This window comes from Tauraco erythrolophus, chromosome 12 (assembly GCF_009769465.1).
Source record: "Tauraco erythrolophus isolate bTauEry1 chromosome 12, bTauEry1.pri, whole genome shotgun sequence".
NCBI lineage: Eukaryota > Metazoa > Chordata > Aves > Musophagiformes > Musophagidae > Tauraco > Tauraco erythrolophus.
Window position 1 is genome coordinate 13113614 of NC_141476.1, and position 16739 is coordinate 13130352.

The 16739-nt window shown below is 38.9% G+C and overlaps 1 protein-coding gene across 1 annotated transcript in view; it reads left to right on the forward strand.

Annotated features, from left to right (window-relative positions):
• Window positions 1-16739, forward strand: part of EEFSEC (eukaryotic elongation factor, selenocysteine-tRNA specific) — a 127010-nt gene that overhangs the window by 30597 nt on the left and 79674 nt on the right. Inside the window, exons 2-4 of the mRNA XM_086618918.1 lie at window positions 2759-2966; window positions 6329-6425; window positions 9278-9442. Coding sequence (XP_086475044.1) covers window positions 2759-2966; window positions 6329-6425; window positions 9278-9442 — 470 coding nt within the window. The remainder of the gene's footprint in view (window positions 1-2758; window positions 2967-6328; window positions 6426-9277; window positions 9443-16739) is intronic.

The window sequence follows — 16739 nt, forward strand, 5'->3', positions numbered from 1 at the left end:
GGAAAGCTGAGGAACTGAATCTCAGCATTGTGTTTTTTTCCCCTTGTTACCCAAAGGTCCTGTAAACTTGAGCATTCATTTCTTGATATGCCCGAGTAGACATGTATAAAGCACCCCCGTGCCTCGAGGAGAATGCAGTCTTCTGTCAGTGCTGCCCTGATCTTTTCCTTGATTCCATGACTCTATTGAAGGGCAGCAGCTTCCCAACCTGCTTGGGTGCCAGCTCTTTCCCTGCCATGCTTTCCGTTCCATCTTACAACATCTCTTGCAAACTGTGGCCAGTTAGCACGTTTCGGATTTGGAGGAGGTGCAACAGTTGTATTGAGTCACATATTTGCTAACTTAGAGTATGCTTCTCTTTCCTTGACTTGTAATATATTTTTGTCTGGAGTGTCATGATATTTTTTCTGGCGTTTCTGGAGTTTTTCCGTGGACGGTACAGTTATTTTTTCCTTTGTCGATCTTCTCTTTGCTACGAAATGCCCTGAGGTAGACATTCTTGACCTTCATTGACTGGACTGATGATTTTTATGGCTCTTTTAAAGTATTACTAATGGATTCATAAATACAGCAATTACAAGTATTTGCTTTCTAACAAATGTAGTCAAAGCAGTTGATTTAGTGTTTCAAGATAAAGTGGCCCTTGTGCTGAAATTGCATATAACAGTTCCAGTGCAGATTTTCTCCTGTTGGAGGGAACAGATACTGCATCATATGTAATGCCTTTTATCAGCCACCTTTTCAAGACCAGATTGGGATCTAGTTACTTTGGCTTAGGAGCATAAGGATTGCTGTGTTCTAGTAGTTGTAGCAAAGTTAGCTAAAACTTAAGCTGCAGCTGTAATTTTACTAGATGCACTTTTTATAGTGTTAATAATCATTTAGACTTTATGGTTTGAATTACTAATTCCTGTTCGTTTTAAGGTTGTCATCTGTATAGTAAGAATTTAATACAAAAAATGGGTGTTGTATTAAGTTTAAAAAAAAAAACCTGCAGTATGTACTCACGAAAGCTCATGCATTCAGATTGTTCAGTGTTTTGTCCCACTTGAACTATATTCATGCTGTTCATTCCCCTTGCGTTCCTGTCCTTTAGGTCTGTGCTTCTGTATGGTGTATAAAGTCCGAGCCTTTTGTACAGCCTTGATGATGCTTGTGTTATAATTTAAGCAAGTTCTAAATGAATACTATTTGTTAAACAATAAAAATGAAAAATACTTTTGAAGCTATGAGGTCTATCTTCAATTTGTTATGGAGAAATATTTGAAATTATTGTTGAAAATTCTGCAGGAGCTGAAATGTCATAATTATCTGACTAGTGCTCTGAAGGATTTACCATTCACTGTTATGAGATGAAAGCTTTGGTAGGTTGAAAATAGTCATTTGTAACCATAATCTTTTTTCTTGTTGTGGCTCCCACCCACTCCTTCACCCATGCACTTCAACCTCAGAATGATTTCCTATCCTGAGTTCATGGGAATTATGAACAAGGGTAGCTGTTGTCATAGCCATTGTAAATTTTTTTTAAAAAAAAAAAAAGTGGGATTTGAGGGGTGGAGGTTGGAGAGGGCGAAAGAACAAGGAACAGTTGTATTGATTTCTTATTCTTCTGATGAAAAGCTTAAGGCAAATATTAAAAGTACTTATATTCAGAATACTGCAGTTTTGCGTATTTCTAGCTTCTATCATCTTTCAAAATATGTTTTTTGCCATATGACTTTCTGGTAGTTCAGCTTTAGATTTCGTTTATGTGTTTGTTTAAACTTTCTCAACATTAGTCTGTTGCACTTCACTCTTTCAGTATTCAGAGTATTTCTGTTACCTGGAACAGGACACGGAAATTCTGACTGTGATTAACGAAGGCCCAACGTTCATCAAAGGCTTCCTTGAAAACTAATTTAAATCCTTAAAATTCATGTTGCCTCAATCAAAGGATTAAGCATTCATGACAACAATAGTTTGAAAAATAAAATACAAATAATCCATAAGCATAATGGGTAGCTTCAGCCTAAAATTTAGGAACGTTTTCTTGAAGAGATCTAAGAATCGAATCTGTTTGTGGCTGTATGTGAAGTACTTATTGATGTTATGTAGATCTGAACTGGGAGTGCAGTAGATTAGGTTGCAATAGATTAATATATATATCTATACAATAGATTGCAGCGTTTAAATTGCCTCTCGTTCACATCAAGGGGTTGGAGGAATTGATTTAGGCTTGGAGTGAGCCTGCCTCTGGTGGTGGTCATCTTGTTTTCACTCTTATCAAATTTTGGACTGTGAAAGAAATGGTGAGAAGCAGGTGGGGACTTGAGGACTGCAGATGTAGTTATGTGGCATGTAGTTGGCTCTTACTGGGTTTGCTCTGAGAGCAACTGTCTGCAGTGTTATTGTGTGTACCGTATTCTCGCTTAGCTGCTTAGATTATCTTTTTTATTTGAGACAAACGTCATGCTTGTGTTGCTGCAAGGATAATTTTCTTAATTTTTTTTTTTGTTGTTGATGTGATAACATCATCCTTAAACTTGAACTGTTAATGTGGAGAATATATAACCTATCACATGCTTCCATGTTTTTTTTGTGGTCCGATAGTAGAATATAATAGCTTAAGTTCCCGAGGTCTGATTTTCAATCACAGCCGTGTGTTTGATACTTACTGTGTTTCTGGGTGTTAGTACTGATGGTTTTTATGGAAATTATTTGAGAAATGAAGTTTAATCTTTTGATGCTGCTGCAATACTGACTGTGATTTCTCCTCCAGGTGCCCAGATTATTGATTTGATGATGCTTGTAATAGATGTGACAAAAGGGATGCAGACGCAGTCAGCAGAGTGCTTAGTAATTGGCCAAATTGCCTGCCAGAAGATGGTGGTAGTTCTGAATAAAATAGATCTCCTTCCAGAGGGGAAGAGACAAAGTGCCATTGAGAAGATGACTAAAAAAATGCAGAAGACCTTGGAAAATACCAAGTGAGTAAATGTTAACAGCTAACTTGTAACAAAATGTCTAACAAAAATACTTCACTCACATTTCCCTTCCAACATGCTTCTCAACACGCTAAATCTGGCCCCTACCATAAGAAATACAAACATAGCAACATCTAGCAAAGATGATGAGAAAGGAGTGGGAAGATACTAGAAACTCAAATGCAATCCTCAATTTGCATTTGTAAGTATAATGTGTAGAGAAATCTTTTCCTATAGTGATGCTTTTCAGTTTAGACGGCTGCTTAGAGTTCAGATTGGATAAAACAAAGCCAGAATACCCAGGTGAAGAACTGGTTTGGTTTGAGGTTTTTTGGTGGTTTTGAAGCGTGTGTGTGGGAAGATAGTGCTGGTTTGTTTTGTTGTGGTGTTTTGTTGTTGTTGGTTTGTTGTTTTTTGTGGTGGGTTTTCTGTTTGGTGGTGTTTGTTTTTTTGTGGGGTGGTTTGTTTTGTTTGGGTTTTTTTTGTTGTTTTTTGGTGTGGTTTTTTTTTTTAGTTTATGGACTTGCAACTTCTGTTTTGCTCTGCAAATCTTTTTCACTCCAGAGAAAAGAAAGTGTTAGGGCTTTGCCTTAACTGAGAGTGAAAAATGTGATTGCCCTAACTAGGGGGAGGGCAGGATGATGGAAGCTTATATAATGTAATGTGGCTCTGGCTGGGATGGTGTTTGTCAGTCCTGTTGAGGTACATAGTGAGTCAAGTGCAGTGAGATTCGTGAGTGGAAATGTAGCTGTTACAAAGTGGGGAAGATGTGATACAGACATAATATTTATTTAGGCGTTACAGAAACTGAAGCACAGCTTGCTTTGCCTAGGGTCCTAAAGGGGATGTTGACTGCCATGTTTATAGCTGTTAGGTCACATTTTGATTTGAAGGCTTAAAGGAACCAGAATCTGCGTATGGAGAATTTTGCCAGAACCAAAAAAGCAAAGCTCAGTTGGATATGACAGTTCCTGCTTAGCTTGTGATGGTAGGGCAATGTCCCTTTTCAGCTACGCAACTGCCACAATAGTGACTACGAAGATGTGTCTTTCCAGCTCTTGTGTTGTTCTTGGGTCCATTCATTTTGCTGGGAATGGTACAGAGGTCACCAAGACAGTGAAATTCTCTCTTGTGAACTTGATTTAAGGGCAAACAAATACAGGTGGCTTGGTTTTCTTGCGTAGGTTGCTGCCCCTTGTTTTAGGGGAGATGGAGAAACGAGGCACTTGCAGTATCTCAAAGCATTTTGCATCAACAATTTTTTACAGCTGTGAGTTTGTTGATTAAATTCACAGGTAACCCCAACGGGGTTAGCATTGAGATAATAAAAAACGGGAAAACTTCAGAGATAATTATCTAATGGCTTACTTATGATTGTATTTGGTTGTTTGGAAGGTTGACTTATAGAATGTGAATTAAGCAGCATTACAATTAATAATTATTTTCTGTTTCTCATATATGCAAAGTTAATGATTTTTAAGAGTTTATCTTGATATACTGCTCACTTTAATTTTGTCCTTCTTTCAAAATGTGCTTATTCTTCTTTAGTGGCAGTAGTTGCTGCTGCAGGTGGTGCTTCATTCTTAGTTTAGTCCAAGATTCTATTGCGAACGATTGCAAGAGAAGACGTTTCTGGTTGCATAGTCATAAAAGGAAAAATTTTTGTGAGGAAACTGGTGTTCAGAAATAGTTTTTAAGTACACTATTTGAATTAAATCTTCTCTTTATATGCTAGAGTAAAGATGATTCTTTACAGCATGTCTTGAAAATTAGCAGACTTTATCAAAACTAAATTGAGTTTTTGAAACAGTTGACATCGTGTGAGGTCCTTACCTCTAGACCCCTTTGGAAAAAATAGGCTGAGGAATGTAACTGTTGTATGTTTGGCAGCTGTAAATTTAACCTAATGGAAACTTGCTTGTTCCATGGATTGATACCAAAAGTAAAAGCAAGCTGTGCCTATGAATGGAATATTTTTTCATTATTTTTTGCACATTCCAGCTTTTGTCTTTGTCCAGCAGGATCTAAACTGCTGACAATAAATTGATGGGATGGAGTAAGTTTTAGTGGGGCTGAGTCATGTTTGGAAGTGCCTCTAAAAGCAGTATATGATTATTCCAGTTTGTTCTGATATATGGGAAAAGGAGTGAAGCACCTGGTTCAGCATAAGTTTGTTTATTGCAATACAGTGCCTTAAAGTATTTGTATGAAAATAAATTTCAAGAAGTTTTATGGTTAAACGTAGAAATTTTCAGTGCACGTTTTTATTACCCTTTGTTCCTCGATGCCTCAGACTTATGGCATATAAGCAAAGAAAATACCTTATGTACTTGATTACTGTTTGGTCACTAAAGGAGCTCCCTCTATAGGATTTAGCATTTTTTCTTTATCAAGGCACTGTCTTTTTCATGCCAGTTTACTCCCTTTTTGAGATAAAATTTATGGGAGGTGAGTATCAAAAGGATGACAACAGTAATGACTTTTAGTTTGAACCTGTTGCATAAGAATCAAGTACCTATGAGAACCAATCACTTTTTAGTTTTATTGCTGATTATTATTCCATTGCTTTAATATGTATATATTTTACATGATTAATCCTGACTTTTGCAAAAATGCAGTAATAATTTGACTTATAGTCTAACTTCCTTTTCCAAAATGTAGGCAAAACAAACTATCAGATGATTGAAACACTGGGTCATGTGTTAGGGAGGAAAACTTACAAATTCACTCAACAGACTTAAAAAAAGCTACTGAATGCTAAGGACTTGAATAAAATTCATTGTAGGAGGAAAGCTAAACTGAGGCCAGCTGTGGAAGTGCTACTCTTCTCTGAACCTTTGCGTGTTTGAGATTTGCAGGTTTCATGAACTTTGATTTCAGTGGATTTAGATCTCTTTGTCTGCAGATCTTGCAGTCTGCTTGTAGACTCAGGTTGATATCATGTGCCATTTTGCATTTAGTTCTCATTTTGAAGATTATGACTCTACAGCTAGGATTATAATTGTTTTAATGACAATTGAAAACGGCACTAGTCTCCAGGTAAAATGGCTCGAATGCAGAGCCACTGCAATAAGACTGGATAACGGATCCTTGCTTCTGAAATAAAGTGAAGTCTTTACTTTTGACTGCCACGGGGTTGAATTGGTAGCTAATACTAAACAAGATTGAAGATTTCATAGTCAAGTCCAGTAGTGCAGATGCCAGTAATTCAAGAAAAAATTGTCCGTTCTTCACTATGGGGGAAGAGCAGATAAATCAAAGTTTGAGGGAGTTTCCTTGTCTTCATTGTCAGATGAGCCTGGAACCACTTTACACTGACACGTGTAGTTCTGTGGTCTAATGATGTGAGTCTTTTTCTCTTTCAGGTTCTGTGGGTGTCCTGTTGTTGCTGTTGCGGCAAAGCCTGGTGGACCAGAAGCCCCAGAGTCTGAGACTCCACTAGGTGTTTCTGAATTAATTGAGGTACCTACTGAAAAACATAATAATGCCATAAAATGTGCTTGAGCTTTTCTTTAAGTCTTTTGGGGTACACTGTATTAGTATCTAGAGCTGAGGAACTCCTGCATTAATGTCAGTTTTAAGGAACCTGATTCTTTAGGAATTCCATCTAGTGAATAGAGAAGTTGAGGTTGTGTGTCCCAAAAGTGGATCTCCTTTTTCAACTGCTAGGCTTCAATGCCTTTGAATAGCTGTGTCTTAAGAAACAGCCATCACATGGGTGGTGAAATTGACTTTAATGTTGTAAAGAATTACAAAAGGTAATGAATAAAAATAGCTTTAAAATACTTTCAAATTCTTGGTAGGTGTTATTTTACAATTGTGCTGCAGTCAAGAAAACAGTAAAGTTGTGAAGTCAGGCACTCAAAAGTTGCACATTGGAGACTGTCTCCTTCCTTTGTGTGTGTATTATGATCCAGTGTTTAAGTGTGTGATTCTTTGTTCTAAACAACACTTAGTTCATTCTTTGCACAGGATGGACAGGGCTCAACTAGTGAGCAGGTAGTCTGTATTTTGTTTTAATTATCATTATTCTCTGTGTGGCCTCATTACTCCGTTCAAATACTGCTCTGCATTCAGAGTGATTAATTTCCTCCTGGGCTTTTCTTTGGCACACATCACTGTGGTCATGAGCACTTGGCAAACAGTTAATTTACTTCCAAAAGACCTATAGAAAGTGCAGAGGTGACTTTAATCCGTATTTAGGTTGGGAAGCTGAGGCACAAAGGAGTTAAGTCCACTGAGTTTACTAATTTTGGTTGCCGAATTTAGGGCAACTAAACACTTTTGGGACATGCTTGTGTTCAAATCATAGTACCTGCCAATTCTGATTGCAATTGTGAGTGCTTAGCACTTCTGTTAAGCTTTGGGATTTCTGTTTAGACAGTCTGAGGTGTATAGTCAGTGATTACCTGTGGAAAGTTTCATTTTTAAGAGACTGACAATACATGGGAGTTCTGGCATAAGCAAGTGTAGAATCCATTTTCTAGAGGAGCACCACTTGCCTTCACGATAACACCATCTTTCTCTGTGATGCTCTGCCTTGCTTACTGCATGCCTTGCACATCTGCAAAAGAGAAAAAGCATGGCCTGGATTTACCCTGTGCCCTGAATGAGGTAGAGCCTGCAGAAAAACTGTATGATTGTGTAACTAACATTGTCTCACCCATATGAACAAGAGAAGACTTTAAGCAAACTGATGCTTCACAAGTATCCTTAGTTCCAGCAACGTGGGTTTGGGTTTTTTGCAGAGGAAGGGATGGGGAATAAATTCTCAAGTTTTCAAAAAAGCTAAATGATGTGATAATTTATATGGCATGAAGTGTATACTGAGAAGGGCAGGACACTTAAAATAGCTGTTTATAGCTTGTAGTGGACTTGTCACCCCTTCTGTGAATAAGCTTTAGGGAAAAGTAGCATGTTTGCCCTGGAGGGATGCCGCAGACAGCGGAGAGTAATTCTAAATGAAAGGCATCGTTCTTTGCGGGCGTTTCAAGGTCTGATTTGGACACTTTGGATGCTGCCAGATTTAAAATACTTGTAAATTGATGAAGTTAGGGTGCAGCACCGGTCATCAAAAATCTAGGGATGTCTGGCCTCAGCCAGCTTGGCTCGTAGAAAGGCAGTGTGTTCCACACGGCTGTGGAGCGCTGACTGTCGTACCCCCTCGCAGGCACGTGTGGCCTGAGATGGGCACAGGGTGTGTGATGTGGTAAGGCCTTTGGAATAGACTTGGCAAGAAACAGGCTGCCCACAGCAATGTCTGGAGAGCTGGAGACAGGCAAGTCCTTAGTTCTGCCTTCATCTGGTTCTGGGTAGGTTTACTGGGATGTTCCCAAGGGGTTAAAACCTTTGAAGGAAATGCCCGTTGAAGCTGTTTCTGTCAACTCTGAGACCTAGTATTAGAAGAGCTGGAAAATGCTGTGCGAGCCCTGTCATTGAGCTTTGAGGTATTGTCCTTTCCGTCCTTGGTAAGAGGCTCTCTCCATTGTTCTGCTATTACAACTTGGACTTCACCTGCAGTTTCTGACCTTAAAAGCAGACATTAAAGGTGTTGCCAAATTTATATGCTGATGTTACAACAGAAGCAGTGATCAAAAGTGATTTGAGACAGGGTTGAACCAGTCTCCCTGAAGCACTGTTGGGTACATGACTGCATTTCTGTGACTGAGGTCTTCTGTCTATGATGATATATTTTAAGAAATGTCAGCAAAGCAGAAATCTGAAACTTGGAGAATTTGTCTAGAAAATGGTACTCATGTAGCTATTCTTAGTGTTTTGATCCTCTGAGAAACGTTAAGAGAAATCTGAAGGGGAAGTTGACTTGAAAATCTTGGAAGTTTTCTTGGAAGGGAGGCAGAGATGGCCCTTATGGGCACTAATATCTCTATATAAGTTCATTTTCATGAAATCCAGGAAAGCTGAAGTAGCAAAATGCACTGTAAAATTGTACTTTTGAGAGGGAAGGGAGAGACGAAAAAGGAGGGGATGTAAAGGGCTTTTTTCTCTCTGCTTTACTGCAGTGTTTATATTCAGTTTGGCAGCAACTCTACCGCCAGTGCAGTTTCGCTAACCAAGCTGAATATGCAGCACCAAATTTTTCTAAGGCAGAAAATCAAACTGTTCTTGCTGCTAAGTGTGTGTCTCCTCTATGGGACACAGTTAATTTGACGTTGGTGTGTTTTAAGCTTATTGGGAGATGCCTAAAATCAGTAAAACTGCAAGCTTGTTCAATCAATCATCCGCTTGCCTTCCTTTTGCTCTCTGGCTGTCATGACTTTTCACCCGGGCATGGTGCTGCTTTTATCTTTTTTCAGGTCTTGAAGTCTCAGGCTTACCTGCCATCAAGAGACCCCTCGGGACAGTTCCTTATGGCAGTCGACCACTGTTTCTCTATCAAGGGTCAAGGCACGGTGATGACGGGGACTATTCTTTCTGGCTCTGTTAGCCTTGGTGACAATGTGGAGATTCCTGCCCTGAAGGTGAGTCTCTCATTTTCACTCCCCCTAGTTTTCCTGATATAAAGAGACTCCCAACAAAGAACAGAGTGTTCTCCTCCAATCTGAAATTATTCAATTATATTCAATGTCTGTCTCTTTTTTTTTTTTTTGGCACTCTACTCCAAGCCAGCTTATAATAGGAGGAGACCTAGAGTTTTTTTAATAAGACAGCCAGTAAAGTTACTTACTCAGTTTTAGTTGAATTGAAGAGGAGAGAAGACTGACCTAGACTATTATGTTAGACTTTCAAATGCAGAAAAGCAAGGTGGGCATGTTTCCATGATAGTACGTGCCCAAGGACTGAACAAGGTTTGAGTGAGGTTACTTTCATTTGAGGTGTTGTGCTGCAGTGAGAAGGCTTGTGGAAGAATCTGACTAGGTAGGCTCCCCAAGATATCCAGAGATGAAGGAAAAAAACATGAAGAGGGCATTGAAATGCTTGATGCACACTCCAATTGTTTGTTGGGACTTCAGTTGATGTCAGCATGTTATGGGAGAACTGTTAGGATGCAGTACATGGCTTGCTGCCCTTGGGCTTTTTAAAGAGCCTGTGGAAAGTCAAGAGGCCTTTCAATGGCCTTTTAACTGCTTAACTGTTGTTACTATTTTATTTCCTTAAAATGTATTAATCCTTTAAAAGAAAACAAGGTGACTTTATGCTTGGAACAGGTGAAGCATATTTCACAGATGCTGATTTGGACTGCTCTGACTACTCCCTTTGTACTAATTGCCCAAAATGAGTCAAGACTTGAGGAGTGTTTTGCAGCTGCTGCTTAAACTGGACCTGGCTGGTTACATTCTGGGAGTAGGCAACTTTTGCCTGAACAGGCCTGGATGGGACCCTTTCGTTGCTGTCGGTATTATCCTCAAGTCATGTTACTGTAAAGATCTTATTCTTTCATTGAGTGAACATGCTGGTTTCCTCTTTTTCACCCGTACTTTGTGGGTAGGTGAAGGACTAAAGGAGGCATTCTGATTTCACCTGAAATATTTTGCTGATATCTGACAACTTCTGTGATACCTATGACCATCTAGTCATATCATATTGTTGTTTGCGTAAGTGATTTGCATGATATGTGCTCCATCATGTCTGCTTTCCCAGTGGAGTTCCTCACTGCCCATATTCATTGTCACTATGCAGCCCATTTTGGAAGCTGTGCTTGAAATTGCTGCAGGGAATATGCTTTACTGGGATTGTAGCTCTAGTTTCAACTTCTTTTGCTTTCCTCTTGGCAGTTTTTCTTCCCTTTTCTGTTGTGTCCTGCTTGCTGTCCTGGCTCTGTCTGTACAAGGGGTCCAAGGAGGGACCAAGTAGCTAGGAGTACAAGGCTGATGCGTGCTGAGTGATGGCTCCTGCCCAACAGGGACCTTGCATGGCCAAGTTAGCTGCTTTCCTTTTGGCACAGTACTGGCCAAACTTCCTGTCACTTTGCGTTATGGAAGATGAGGATGAGACAGAGTGGAGTAATTATTTCTTGCAAAGAAAGAGTGCATAACTAGATTGTATCTGGAAATGACTGTTTAGCTCTTCATGTGTAGTCCAAGAATGTTTTGAAGAAGTATGTTTAGGAATTAGTCTGCTCTTTGAAGGGGAAAATAACAAAAACATAGCAAATAACTTGCATGTTGCAAATAAGTGTTTAAAAGGACAGCAGGAAAGGCTTTAAGGAGGATGTCTTTTAAAAGACGCTTAAGAATGCTTAAGAAAAAGATGTGTCTTTTAAAGATGCATCTTTTTCTTAAGCATCTTTTAAAAGATGCTTTCTTCCCAAGTGTCTGGGGGAGCAGTGACATGAAAGGCAAGTTAGCAGATAAGCAGGTCGTTGGCAAAGAGAAGCCAGATCACTTGACTTTTATGGCATTAACAACTTCGCTCAAAGTTTTAGTTATTTTCAATTGCTGTCAATGAATTAATCCTTCCACTGCCTTGTGTGAAATAGAAACGTGTTCATATGTCTGAGTGGTAATAGCAGTGGGCAGAGTTTTACGTTTATTTTTTTTTGTTGTGACTACCAGCTTGTGAATATTCATGTTCATATTGTACAGGTATGGAAACCAAGGCACAGTAAAAGGAAGCAACTTTTCTAAGTTTGGGTTATGTTGTATTTACCCCTGCTAGCATCATGCACAGTTGGGTTAGGATACCTATAAAAGGTCAAACCTTTCTCAGGCCTACGAGGTAATGGAGGAAGCACATTTCACAACACATTGTGGTTTATGACTCTATCTGACCTTTTTTTGCCCTGACCCTATGGTAACTGAGATTGACAGCTGGTGCCCACTGGGCATTTAGGGACATTACAAACCAGCTGCTTTTTAAATTTGAGGAACCCTCTCACCAAATGAAGTGGCATCACCTTCCAGCTCTACTAATGGACTTCGACGTCTTTGACCGCTTGAACCTGCACAAAGGAGGGACACAGCAATTAAAAATAAACAGTGACATTCTCAAACGCCCATGCTTGCTCTGATTGAGGCTGAGAGCACCAGCAGTGCATGGATTCCTTTATGCTGCTGCCTATGTAAATTGCCATCTGGGGTTGATTATCTATATAGCGAAAAGAAAAATTATATATATGTGTTTGGCAAAAAGCTTTGACACAGCAAACAGTTCACTATCCAATTGGGTTAGTATTATTTGCTCGCTAGCACTTGAAATCCACCTTGAAGAGCATGAACCTAGGATTTCTGGAGCAAAAACATCGCGTTGGCAGAATTCTGAATGTCCTTTAAGATTATGTCAGTGGTCTTTCAATCTCTACAGTCTTCCAGTTTTTGTAAACTGTAACAACTTGTGACATTTTTATTTCTGCTTTATAAAAGCTCCTGGAGTTTGAATAGTAAGGATTTTTTTCAATATAGGTTAATTTTATGACTGGTAGGTTTAGTGATAATTGCTTCAAAATATTTATCTAAGTATATTTTGTTTAGTGAATTTAGTTTAAGTGAGCATGACTGTCGTTCTAGTGCTGCTGTGCCTTTTTGTAGCATGCTTTAATTAAAAAGGAAAAGTGTGGATTTTTTAGGGGGTGGGAGAAATTATCTTTGCCTTCCTTAACTAGGTGAAAAAAAGTCACAGTAGCTTAACAGCATCAACTTAGAAGGATGATGCAAAACAAGCAAGAACCAGAACTTTTGTTCTCGTCTTTCTGTGAAAAGCAATACAAAATGTTGTATAGTGTGTGATTTTTCCTTCCGCCCAGCGTTAGTGATTCGAACTTTGGACTGCACGTGTGCAAGTGCATTAGAAATACTGGAAGACTGAGTAAAATAGATGATAAATTCATGTTCCTTTAAAGATGCTTTGCAGCACAGAAAATGTTCCTGGTTGGTTAATAAGAATCCCTCTGTCTCAAGAGCTGTGAAAGATCATAGAAGAGGTCAAGTCTGAATTGAGTGAGGAGGCAGAGATAGATGTAGTTGGTTAACGGCTATGAATCTGGGCATCCTGAAAGGGTTGACTCAGCATTGCCTTACCTGCAATCAAGTGCTGCAGGTTTATGGCAGCCACAAAGCAGGTGTGTGGCAGCCAAGTACAAAGACCACTGTTGTTTGGTTTTGTTTTTTTTCAGAAGTAAGAAGTAGAAACTTTTCTTCTTGCTTTGTATTCAAGTTTCTATCTGTTCTGTTTAGTGTAATTATTGACAAATGTTAGTGCAAGTTGCTGCGAGCTGAATGGCTGGTGGATGTTAAAGGCTTCATTGGAGCATATATAAAAGGTACAGTATAGTGCTGTTCCATGCTGCATTTTGACAGAAGCTCATAAGTGCCTTGAAGGCTGAGTAGCTGTGTTATTGGCAAACAGTTATGTTGATGTTTTTCTGTCGGGTATCACATGGGGATTTTTGCTGTGTGCTGAAGCTGAATAGTGTATCTAGTGTAATACAGTACGATGTTATTTCTTACATAATAAATCATGTGGACACCCAGTCATTGGACTGACCTTGGGAAGTGCCTCTTTAGACATTGTCAGATTTTTCATCTGCTAGGTGTGGTTGTGTGGAGGAATTCCTTTCCGAGACTGGCCATAATATTCTCTCGGGTATGGACAATCCCTGTTTGGGCCCCAGAGCACAAGGTTACCAACTAGATTACTTTTGTCCTTCAAGTTATCTCAATGGCCTTAAAAGGAAATGTAGACTGATAGCCTGCCAAGATGCACGCCTCCTGGATGCCTCTCCGATGACCGCAATGAGGAGACTAAAGGGATGAGCTTATTACCTGTGTTCTGCTAGTGCTGCCCTATCACTATAGCCCACGAGAGTGTGTTTACGCTAAGCAAGCCAATTGTAGAATGTAGTCGTGTCACGCCACATTCCGCTATATAACCTGTGTGTTGTTTGTAATAAACGGAGCATGATCTTCTAACCATATTGGTGTATGTTCATGACTCTGGGCCGTCCACAGAAGGGCTCCCTGCAACATGGTTGAGCTGTTATCATTAAAGGAGAAGAGGAATGTTCATGCTGGATCCAACCTTCACCTTCCCTGAGGTTTGCGGTAGATAACTGCCGTTATTAATGTTGAGCATTTCAACCTCAAAAGTTGCTGGCATGTTTATGAAATGCTTCTCTTATAGTTGGAGAGTAGTCACCCAGGTGTTTTAATACTCTGGTATAGTCACCTGCGACATCAAATATGAAAAATGTGAGAAACTTGCTTCTGTTTATCTAGTCAAGTCTCCTAGTAAGTGAGAGTGTCAGTTGAAACCAGTAGTGGATTCTGTCTTGGTATTTGCTGACAAACTATATTGACTTTATGAACTTTTAAGAAGCATTGTTTTGTAAGCGTGCTACTGAGAAGCTTCATAGCTTTATATAGTTCCACCATATGGAAAGAAATTATTTATTTTTTTTAAAGTTTCTTCGTTGGCTAGATAACCTTGGTCTGCTATTTGGCAAATGTTCTGTAGCTTTTACGGTTAATCCAACAAAAAAATTCTCTAGTGTCTGTTAGAATAGTATTAGTATTTGTAAGACTATTTCTTTCAAACCACCATAGCTATTCAAATCGTAACAGATATATCTGGTTTTGGCCACATGAGTACTTCAGCCTGTCTGATGTCCCAAGACCTCTGATTAGTGAGTTTTAGTAGATGAATATAGTAAGAACTAATTTTGGTGCATTTAAGGACTTTTCACACATATAGAGTTGCATGGTTATGTCTTGTCAGAGAACATTTCAAATCTTGGAAATTTGATCAAACCCTACTAAAAATTGGATCATGAAGATGTTTGTATGTGGACTTTAATGATGTAATCTTAAATGTGTTTTACCACTTTCATTTTGCGTTCTTTGGTCCTCGTAATATGCCTCCTCCAAATTTCAGAATATCTTGACTGATTTTTGCACTGCAAATAGATAGAATCCTTGCTAAATTTTGAGAGTATGTCTGAATGCTGTCTCTACATCTGTGTGTTTTTGTTTTCCAATGCTGCTTGGATTTTTCTTGCCTAATACTGATAGAAGCAGCCTTTAAAATGCTGTGGTTCGTGTGCTGTGAAAGCCTAGCTTGCCTTGAACATTTTTTTTCGTTGAAATGCTGTGAAGAAGAGCAGTTCAGAAAATTGGGGCAGGGAGGAGAATCAAGTAAGTGTAACTGGTAAAATTGTGAAAAGGCCGTTCATAATACCTGTTAAAATATGTAGCTGATAAAATACAAGCATCTTAAATCCTAAATCAATAAATTAGAACATACACACATACTGTTATACATGCGGTTTAGTTCAGTACAAGTATTGAACTGTTTCTTTAATTGTCTGCCACTTCTAAAGCATGAGTTGTGTTTTTTGGAGATTTTCTTCTTTCCTAGAAAACATCAGTGTGAATCCTACTGGTTTTGCATCTGCTGTGGCATTTACTTAAAAGCAAAACATGCAGGATTTGGCTTACACTGGAAAGTACTCCACTTTCAACTTTTAGGATATTATCAGTTGTTTTGGAAGAATTAAACTCCTCAGCACTGTTCTTTGTGGTTAAGTAAAGGATTAAAGACCTGATCCAGTGCCTGTGGAATGAAATTTAGATCTGGCAATAAAAACTTCTCAAATCTTTTTGGCTTGATCTCTTGAGAGAATAAGAGTAGCAGATGCTGAGCTCTTTTTAAAGATCAGTTCCCTCATTTTCAATGTAAAGTTTTGTAACTTTTTACTGTGTGTTTTTTTTGGTTTTGTTTTTTTATTTGTTTTAGTTCACACTTTAAAAAACAAAACAACACTACCCCCTCAAAAAACCCAAACAAACCGAAAGCCTCAAGACCCCACGGAAAGGAATCCATTATAATTTTGTATTAAAAAAAAAAAAATAATCTAGTTATCTTCAGACTTTAAAACGTCTCAGGAATGAAAACACTCAGGAAGAGATTTCTATGTTGCCATTCTTTTGCTACCTGTTGCTGAAGTACAGTAGGTTAGTTCGTATCGCTTGCAGCTTTTTTATGAAGTGTCATGTAGGTACAGTAAAAAGAGGGAGCAAGATCAGGAATTTGTGTGTTAAAGTTTGTTTTATTCAGGATCAGGGATAAGACATAATAGAGAGGGAGCTGGATATATATCATGGGTTTTTTACATTTTTTTCCTGCTTGGTCAGAGCAGAAGGGAAGGAAGCCAGGGGGAGTGCAGCCAGCCTGAGCAGTGCTAATCCAAACCATACACTGTATTTTTGGAGCTTGTATGTCTAATGTGATCTCTGTAGGCAGAAAAGTGGCTAGCACTGACTTAGGCCAATTAACTCTTCAAATACTAAAATTCATGTGCAGCTTTTCTTGGAGGTCTAGATGTACCCTGTGTTCCCTGCCAGCTAGAGACAGTTGGGATACAGATTGCCTTGTAATGAATTAGAAAATTTACCAAAGTAGACAAGTTTCTTCCTACAGTGGATTTGAGAAGTAATAGATCTGTGTGTAATTTGTGCATTGCTTCTATCCGCTTAAGCCATCTTTAAAATTACTATTTGAGATCCAGGCTATGCATGGAAGTGCAGCATTGCTGGAAGAAGTACTGGTCTCCAAGGTAGACTTTAACTTCTGCAGTATTTCTATGACAGTGATTGCTTGCTCAGGATTATCTGCAATGCTGACTGGTTGCTTTCTAATAGTTAGAAAGCTCTTTGGGAATTGCCAATGTACTGGGTTGCTGGATCTGCTGGAAAAGCTCAGTATCCTAATAAAAAAGATTGCCACAACTGAAAAAATGGAATATATTCTTACATGCTATACTAGTGAGCAATTTGGCTTCATAATATGTTTAAGGATAAACAGATATGTAGGTTTGCGACACCA